Below are 10,246 nucleotides of genomic sequence, written 5' to 3' on the forward strand. Positions count from 1 at the left end.
TTTGAGGTCTTTAATTTCTAACCACCAAAGATTCAAAGGATTATTTTTTCTATGAAGTTTAACATTGACATTAGTGAATTCATGTATTCATGTGTTTTTATTGTAAACATCTGAATTACTCACATTGTCATAGGTCCTGAACTCATAAGCGTGGACCATGCACAGGCTGACAGCAAGCCAGGAAGCCTCTCTGCAAGCAAACAGATACTCTGCAAAAGGAGAAAAGTCATAGCACAACATTTAATGTCCAACCCGAATGTTATATATATTGACTTCTTAATTCATATAGAACTCAACCGCGTAGTTGGTGACAGGGTTGACCTGGTTTCAGGTGGATTATTCCTGAAATAATTAAGGAAAGGGGGGCTCAATCTTTCTTCTTGGTTGATTGCTTCTCCCCAGCACCTTCATCTTTATTCTTGTCCTCAGCTTCTTGGGCATTTCTCCTTCAGCTTCACCTCCTTCTTCCTCCTTTGCATCCTCAAATTCTTCCTTGGAACCTTCTTCCTCTTCCTCTTCTTCCTCTTCCTCAGTCACTTCTTTATCCTTCTCCTCCTCTTAAGCTTCTCTTTCAGAGGGGGTTCTTCCCTAGCTTCTTCGGCTTTTGCAGCCTCAATGGTCTCCTCTATCTTGAGCTGCTCCTACTGGACGGGGATGGTGTATTTAGAAGGGAAGGAGCGAGCAGACATCAAGTAGGAGCTAGTCTGTAAACCACCGTAGGCGGATGGACCAAAGACCTGGGAACTCTGGGAGTAGCAGCTGGCTCTGCTTCCCACGCTGGTGAAACTGACCTGGGTCTCCTGACCTTCCAAGAGTTTCCTGTAAGTTGCAATGCCAATGTCCAAAGCCATCTTCACATTTAGAAGGTCTTGGTATTCTTTTAAATATTGAGCCATTTCATTCTTTGTAGTTCTCAACTCATTTTCTAATTTGTTGATTGTGTCCTGCATAGCACTAACGTAGGCATTCTGGTTATCCTCCAGATCTTGCAGCTGCTTTCCGAGCACTTTGTTTATGCCCCAGCTTTCTTCAGTCTTCAGGGTATTGGCCTTGAGCAGGCAGTGGCTCTTGGACACCTCGTCCTTGGCAGCATAGGTGTTCTTTGCAGCACTCTCAGTCAGCATGGGGAAGTGGCTCTTAAACCATTCTTCAGCATTCTGCATGTTCTTGGCAGCCAGCTTCTCATGGTGGGTGTGAATGTCCTTGAGCATGACAGAGAGGTCAGACTTGGAGAACATGTCCATCTTCATGAAGATCTGAGCGTACTGGGTCTGTGCCTGCAGCTCGGCAATCTCCTCTTTATACACCTTCAGAAAGGCGATTTCATCCATCAGACTGTCAATGCACTTTTTGAGCTCAGTACCTGCGAGAGCCACTTTTTCTGTATCATTGCGAACCTCCATCAGCAAGCCCTTTGTGTCATCATGGTTCAGCACCTCTTCCTGGTAGCTCACCTGGAGGTTTCTCCCAGTCCCTTCCAAGGCCCACTGCCCTCTCCTCACCAGGGACAGGGCTGGGGACAAGGCATCCCAATTTCATTAAAATGTTCAACCTGGGCCTGCTTCACTGGTGTCCTCAGGTGGCCCAGGGCAGACAGTGATCCCAGAGACACTAACCATCCCCGCCTGTTCAGTCCTGATTGCAGCCTGAACCCCACAGGTGGCATCTGGCATTGCCTGCTCTGCCTGCCTGGTCCCTGATCATTGCCTGGACTCGCAAGTGGCAACAGGTGCTGCCTGCCTAGTCAGGATTATGGCCTAGACACTGCAGGAGGCGTCAGGCACTGCCCGTGCCATCTGCCCAAGTCCCCGATTGTGGCCTGGACCCTGAGGGCAGCATCTGGTGCTACCTGCCCTGCCTGCATGTGCAAATTTACCTACCACTTTTGTTGGGTTAATTTGCATATCATTCCTGATTGGCTGTGGGTGTAGTGATGATATATTCAATTAGCATATTTTTCTTTTATTCAGTGTTTCCCAAAGTGTGGTACGCGAACCCCCAGGAATACGGGAAGAGTTTGGTAGGGGTGCGTGTTGTACCGGAGTTTGGTGGAGATATGCACTGCACCGTGCTTAGCTGCGCCTAATTCTACGTTCTCATGAGTACGAGGGGTACTCAGCGTTACGAAAATTATAGAAGGGGTACACATAGGTCAAAAGTTTGGGAAATGCTGATTTTTAATCGTTTTTTCTTCTTACGGAAAATCCTTTAACATTTCTTACATATGGGTTTTGTGGTGATGAACTCCTTTAGCTCTTTCTTATCCAGGAAGCTCTTTATCTGTCCTTTGATTCTACTGTTTTACAGTAGATTTGTGCTTTTCATCACTTTGAATATTTCTTGCCACTCCCTTCTGGCATGCAAAATTTCTGTTGAAAATCAGTTGACAGCCAAGACAGGTTTGGCTCAGCAGTAGAGCGTTGGCCTGTGGACTGAGAGGTCCCGGGTTCGATTCCGGTCAGGGGCAGGCATGTGCTTTGGTGGTGGGCACATCCCAGGTGGGGGGTGTGCAGGAGGCAGCTGATCTATGTTTCTAATTCTCTATCCCTCTCCCTTCCTCTCTGGAGGAATAAAATATATTATAAAAAAAAAAAAGAAAAGAAAAAGAAAAATCAGTTGACACTCTTATGGAAACTCCCTGGAAGATAATTCACTCCAAATCATACTTTTATTCCAATCATCTTTTCCCCCATGACCTCCATGTTACTAAATCCAATCAGCCATTCTCAGTTCTCATCTTACCTAAACTATAAAAAGAGTTTGACATAGCTGATTACTCCTGCCTTTGGGAAAAATTTTCTTCATTTGGCTCCAAGACCCACACATTCCTGCCTTTCTCCCATATCATCCATGGACACTTCTTCAAAATCTTCTTTGCTGTTTCTTCTAAATATTCCCAACTACAAACAATGGAATGCCCTAGCCTTCTTGGATTTCTTCTTTTGTCTATCTTTAGTCACACTGTTGGTGAATTCTTCCAGTTTTATGGCTTAAAGTATGATGAACAAGAAACAATGACTTCCAAATTTGTATATCTATCCTAGATTTGTTCCCTAAACTCCACAGTCACATGCCCTATCCTCAACCTCAATATCTCGGTCAACCTGGTTTAATTAGTGTATTACCTTTTTATTAGTATAGATAACATATGCGCCGTATAATTTAAAGCATGTAAAATAATATGCTTTAAATTATACAGTAAATTCAACCTCTTTTACCATGTTTTTTCTTTCTTTTTCTAAATATATCTTATTGATTTTTTTATGGAGAGGAAGGAGGAGGAATACAGTTAGAAACATCAATGAAAGAGAAACATCAATTAGCTGCCTCCTGCACACCCCCAACTGGGGATGTGCCCACAATCAAGGTATAGGCCCTTGACCAGAATTGAACCTGAGACCCTTCAGTTTACAGGCCTATGGTCTATCCACTGAACCAAACTGGTTAGCCACTCCCCACTTCTTTTTTTTTCTTTCTTCTTTCTTTTTAGATTATCCACATTTGTAGATATGGCATTAGTTCATTTTCCATTGATTTTTAAAGAGAGTAGGGGGAGGGATAGAGAGAGAGAAATATCATTATAAGAACATCCCTTCAATTTCCTTCCTTAGGAGGCCTGACTTGAAACCCAGTTATGTGCCAGGTATGTTCCCTGACCTGGAATTGAACCTGCAGCCTTTTGGTGCACAGGACCATGTACATGCTCATCCAATCTATTCACTTCAGCCTGGCTGTTATTCAATTTCTGGAATATTATTTCAATTAATTCTTGCAAAGTCTGTGGTTTAGGTAATATTCACATTTTGTGGATGAGAAAAAACAACAACCAACCTCTTCATTTTGAGACATTATTCTTCCTTCATTGCTGTATTTTCTTGCCAGACCTAGAAAGGCTCTTGACAGTGGTTTCACTGGGTATCCAGATTCAGAAGCATTCTCCTCACCACCACCCTCTCCAAAGCTTCTTCTGCACTGGTACTGAGGCTGTCCTGGAGGACACAGAGGCTTGGTAACAGAGACAATGACAGAATTTGGACCATTGGAATCACCGTACCTGCCTCTCCTCTCTCAGTCTTTCTCCACCTTGCTGGAGAAGGCGGGACCAGCAACTCCCAGCAGCACCAAGATTCCAAATAGGCCAAGGTTTGCAGGATTAGCTCTTTGAACACCATAAGTGCTCCAGTCTCTCCCTCTCAAGAGCTGCGGTTGTCCCAGATTTTATAGGACTGCCCTGAAAGTCCTCTTCATGCCTTCCTTCCATGACAAACATGGCAGTGGACTTGGTGATGGAACTTTTAAATACCCCCGTGCTGAGGTAAGACTTTGCTTCTTGATTCCGACTCTGCTTCTCGACTGTTGGACATGTACAAAAAAATCCTTAGGCATGCTTCAACTTTCCCTCCTGCCAGTAGCCTTAAATTCTGCACGTACACACCACCTCCCCAAGCTGGTGTTGGCACCATGTCTGTGGGAGAGCATCAATGGCCAGGACATTTCTCTGCACTATCTTAGGCTCCTGTTCTTTGGTTGAGCTGGCTGTTCTGCTTGCTTTGCTCCTCTGACTCCTTACCCTCTGAACTTTGGGCCCTGAAAATATCTTGGTTCTCAGGTTTAGCTCAGGTGGTGTTTGGGAGAGTCTCAGACTGCCTGTGTTTGTCAGCAGTTCCAGAGACTGAGCAGGTCACGAGGGCTTGGTGATTCCTAAATCCCTCCTCCCAGGTCCTTTTTCTAACGGGAGTTAGGTTGCCCAGATGTGACACTCATTTGGTTTAGAATTCACCCATTAGGACATGACATATTTGCACGGAACAGCTTTTGCCTGGAGGATACCTGTGAAGAGGGGAATCAGTGGTGAAGGAACCAATTGTGAATTTGGAACTCCCAAGACAGGGAATATCACTCACTCCCTGCATACCTCCCCACTGCACTCACTGCATGTCTCCCTCAGCAGCCGGCCTGGGCATGCAGGAGGCTTGACTTCCTTTGTTACTGCTCTGCTGGCTTCCTGGCTCTGGCCTACACTGCCATCTTTGTGGCTATGGGTATAGTCATTTTTGTCTGGGAGTGATAGTTAATTTGCATATTACCCTTTTATTAGATAGGATCTTATGGATTTAATATACTGCCCCTAGTAAATATTTCCATTTTAAAAGACTCTATAGCAAGAACGCAATGCTTTTCCCAGGATAACAGTTATTAGGAATTGAATTAAATTCATGTGTGAGGAAATGTGTTTTTGCTTTTTGTTTTTTAATATATTTTATTGATTTTATACAGAGAGGAAGGAAGAGGGATAGAGAATTAGAAACATCGATCAGCTGCCTCCTGCACACCCCTCACTGGGGATGTGCCCACAACCAAAGTACATGCCCTTGACCGGAATTGAACCTGGGACCTTTCAGTCAGCAGGCCTGCATTCTATCCACTGAGCCAAACCGGTTTCAGTGGAAATGTGTTTTTTAAGAGGGAGAGTTGTTTGAGGAGTTTTCTGTGACCATACAGAAGCTAACTTCTTATCCTGTGTGTTTCCCATTAAAGCTGTTAGCTAGCCTGTCTCTTCTAATGAATGTGTAGTAGTAGTAAAAGTAAAAAATAATTAATGTTTTGATGTTTGTTAATATTAATAGCTAACATTCATTGCACACTTATCTAAGAATTTTGCAAGTATTATCATGTAATCCCCAGTTCAAAGATGAAGATATTCAATCATGATTAGGTTAAGAAAGCACCCAAAGAGCTGGGGTTAAATTCAGAAAGTATAAACAACTGCTAAGCATAAGTGGACAGGCACTCACAGGAAGGAGTAAGTAGCCATGTGCATATGTGGCACATAGCAGTAGGCCTTTGACTAACTCTAACCTGGTCGAAGCCATCAGAGGTATCCTGCTCCTCTCTCCAACTTCTCCTCCCACCCTGGACCCCGACTCTGCCTTTACACTTCTTCTCAGTTTCTCCAACTGCCCACTGTTCAACATCACTACATTTTACCCCTTCTCCACTCCACATTCCTCTCTCATCCCCCTGTCCTGGCTCTGTTCCTTAAAATGGAAGTCAGCTAAGGTGCTGATGTTCCTATCCTGTGAGATTCCAGGTGAAAGTATATCATCTAATTAGCTCTTACAGTGTTCTAATTGTGACCACTATAAACTTTTATACTGAGCATAGCTATTTTCCATTCATAAACGTTCAAAATATGAGAGCCTATGAAAACTGTAAAGTGCTTTCAGGAATCAATTTGTTTGGAATTCAGCTTCACAGAATTTTAAAGCTAAGACAGATCTTAGTGGTCACCTGGGGCAGTCTCCTCACCATAGTGCCCAGGCACCACTAGTGACCTGACTAATGTTATATAACTGGTTTGTTCCAACAATAGCACCCATATTTTCTGACTTCCGATTTGGCTTATTCAGCACAAATTTTATAAGGACTTTTTTATGTATCAGGTACTGAGGGTACTAAAGGAACATAAATCCAATGCTCTTTCTACTCTGTGCTTCTTGCTTAGAGTCAAGTTGTAAATTTTTTTATGGTGAGGGCATCCCAGCTAATAAAGAAATAGTGATGTCTTCGGAATCACAGCCAGAAGCTCCCTGAGAAGAGCAATGTTTCTTCTTCCTTTTCAATAAAATGGGACTAGACTGTAATGTGTACTGCTAAAGCCAGCGGGACTTTATGAAACATGTAGTCATTGGTCCATAACATATTCACACCCCCTTATTTCACCAGTGAAATCAATAGAAATGGGTGAGGCTACTTGGTCTTATGCTTTTTCCATGACACCTGCACCTTCTACCTTCTTCTGGTTGGAAACAAAACAAAATTTTCAAAAAGAAGGAGTGAGATTCCAAAATGCCATGCTTCTCCATCACAGAGACTTTTTCACAGTTTCCATCTGGGGGATAAAGATGAATCAGAAGAGAAGGCATGAGGATACTACACATCTTTTTTCTTTGACACATTTCTATGCTGGCTATAAAAAGAAATGAAAAGTAGAATCAGTATTGATGAACTACTGTCTGAGCAAATGGCAGGTATGTGCACTCTAGATGTTTTTTTTTTGCTGGCAACTGTCAGAAGTTACATGATCTTTTGACCCAAAACTGGATGTTGACTCTGAGCTGTGGGAAATTTAACAGAACCCTAACTCTAAGATAAAGATTCAAGATGGAAACAAGTTATTCTAGTACTGGTCAATGCTGATACCCAAAAATAATAATGCCACAATGGCTTTTCTTGGTGAACAAAAACCTGCATGTTCAGTTCTTTTTCCCCCTTTCATTTCTAAACATTCAGCTAGCCATAGATTGTGATATTGTTTTCTGTGTAACATAATCACTGCTTCTTGTCTTTGCCTTGAAAGCTGACTATTCTTCATTATTAGCTCGTATATGGGGACCAACTGTGAACATGGAATGTAAGCCACTTACATAGATTGAGGGTCCCCAACCTATCAAAGATGCCTCAGAATGGAAACATCATTGTTACCACTGGTTAAAGCCATTCTTCAGTCATTTTTCAGGCTTTTTGATGTCCAGGAGAACCTAAACAAAAACGGAAATAATGTTTTTAATATAATAAAGACTGACTGTCATAAGCCACTTGTGCTTAAACTAAATTGCCATAAGGCTAAGTGTTATATGCAATTCAAAATACACTTCAAGACAAGTACCAACACTGAATTATAAATTCTTTAAATAATGAAAATATGCATAGAATATATTACTTTTTAATCCCTCATAGAAGTAGTAATTATAGGATAAAAAACAGTTGCCTTCTAAACTATGAGGATTCTGTATAATAATTAAATAATTATTCGGAATGGAGGATGGAGAAAGCTACTTCACATGAAAGTAGGGTGAGAATATCAAGGTCTGACCTTATATTAATATAGTGAAAATGTTTGCCTCTTGCAGTTGTTTTATTCACGAACATCTACTGAACACTGTATTCCAGTCACTTTCACATCAGGAGACTAAATCTGATATTAACTGAATACCCACTATTTCCCGAGCACTCTACATATTGACTTTATTAAATCCTCATGATAATTCTGTGAGAAAAATATTAGATAGAATATTGTGACATTTCAGTTTTGGGGGGTCAAAAAGGCCAAATATTAGAAAACTTAACAAGTCTGACCTGAATGTTAATGTTTTCATTTTATAGGTGGTTCAGGAAAATTTAATAACTTAAACTTTATATTTCAAATATATGATAGAGTTGGGATTTCAATCCAGACTATTTCACCATTCCACCATACCTCACTTTATCTTGTAAATTGATATTAAAGTTGGAAGGATCCCACAGCCCTCCAGATTATAAATGTTTTGTCTCCACCCTCACCCAAGCCAAAATATTGGAATGGCTTCAGTGTCTTGTCTTCAGTCTAAGAACTTAATTCTATTAAAATATTTCTTTCTTTACATACCAACTGTCCTCATTTCATTAGTTTAATTATGGCTAGGGTCATGGCATTTCCTCAACTAAAATTTGGAACATATGACCAGAGAGAAACCTGGGTAGTTATGAGGAAAAGGACATGAAAGAATTATTGCCGAAACCGGTTTGGCTCAGTGGATAGAGCATCGGTCTGTGGACTGAGAGGTCCCAGGTTCGATTCCGGTCAAGGGCATATGCATTGGTTGCGGGCACATCCCCGGTGGGGGATGTGCAGGAGGCAGCTGGTCAATGTTTCTCTCTCATTGACGTTTCTGGCTCTCTATCCTTCTCCTTTCCTCTCTGTGGAAAATCAATAAAATATATATTAAAAAAAAAGAATTATGATAGATATTTTGAAAGAATGATCATCATAAACACGGTACTGCATAGTGTAGTACACTTGCTTTGTGTGGCTGCCACACTCTACTGTGGCTCCCTGAGAGCAGGCTATATGTCTTACTGATATTTGTGGAATGTGAGAGAGTAGGAACAAAACATTCTCCTTTCTCTTAAAAACTACAGGAGTTTTGAACATTCATAGGTCAACTATTTATCAAGTACTTCTTATCCACTGTTTTGTTACATGCTGCGTTATATATGTGGGAGGTTTCTGAGAAAAGGGAAAAAATTTAATCAAGAAATTATACTAGCATGAATCAAAATCAGCTGGAGGGCTTGTTAAAACATTGACTGCTGGGCCTACCCTGGAGTTTAAGATTCAGTAGATATGAGGTGAGGCTTAGGAATTTGTTTTGTAAAAAATATTTATTTTTGAGAGAATTACAGATGGCCCCTCTTATTTTTCTCCCCCTTGACTCTTTCCACTTGGTTCCCACCGCACCTGAGACCTTCACTACCTTATTTTCCATGTTCATGGGCAATACATATATGCATATAAGTTCTTTGGTTAACTTATCCCAGCTGGTCCCTCCCACTTTCCTCTGAGATTCATCCCTCTGTTCCATGTTTCCATGCCTCTGGCTTTATTTTATTCATCAGGTTATTGTGTTCAATAGATTCCACATATAAGTGAGATCTTTGATACTTGTCTTTCTCTGACTGCCTTATTTTTCTTAGCATGATTACCTCTGGGTCCTCTATGCTGATTTGAAGGGTAACGGAACCTTCTTTTTTTATAACTGCTTAGTATTCTATTGTGTAAATGTATCACAATGTTTTATCCATTCATCTACACTGCTATGAACATAGGGGTGCATATATTCTTTCTAATTAGTGTTTTGGGATTCTTAGGATATACTCTTAGAAGTGGGATCACTTACTCAAATGGCATTTCCATTTTTAATTTTTTGAGGAAACTCCACTGATTTCCATAGCGGCTGCACCAGTCTGCATTCCTACCAACAGTGTATGAGGGTTCTTTTTTCTCCCCATCTTTGCCAACACTTGTTATTTGTTGAGTTATTGATGATAGCCATTCTACATGTGAGTTTGTACCTCATTGTAATTTTAATTTTGCATCTCTCTGATGATTAGTGACATTGAGCATTTTTTTTCTTTACTGATTAAGGTATTACATAAGTGTGAGCATTTTTTCATATGTCTCTTACCCATTTGTATACCCTCTTTGGAGAAGTGTCTATTCAGGTCCTCTGTCCATTTTTTAACTGTATTGTTTGTCTTCCTTTTTTGAGTGTGTGAGTACTTTATATATTTTGGAATTAACCCCTTATCAGATCTAAAACAAAGACTCCAAAATTTTATATGGAGCCAAATAAGATTCCAAATAGCCACAACAGTCTTGAGAAAGAAGAACAAAGTTGGAGTAATCACAATACCAGATATCAAG

General features: G+C 41.0%; 1 protein-coding gene across 1 annotated transcript; it reads right to left on the reverse strand.

Moving 5' to 3' along the window:
* Positions 1–304: 304 nt before the first annotated feature.
* LOC118715615 (neurofilament light polypeptide-like) lies at positions 305–4,463 on the reverse strand. The gene is given in 4 exon segments (XM_036432204.2): positions 305–575; positions 578–1,487; positions 3,832–3,989; positions 4,304–4,463. Coding segments are annotated over 4 exon segments (1,452 nt in total). The 3' UTR covers positions 305–351.
* Positions 4,464–10,246: the final 5,783 nt, after the last annotated feature.

This window comes from Pipistrellus kuhlii, unplaced genomic scaffold (assembly GCF_014108245.1).
Source record: "Pipistrellus kuhlii isolate mPipKuh1 unplaced genomic scaffold, mPipKuh1.p scaffold_m20_p_1, whole genome shotgun sequence".
Lineage (NCBI taxonomy): Eukaryota > Metazoa > Chordata > Mammalia > Chiroptera > Vespertilionidae > Pipistrellus > Pipistrellus kuhlii.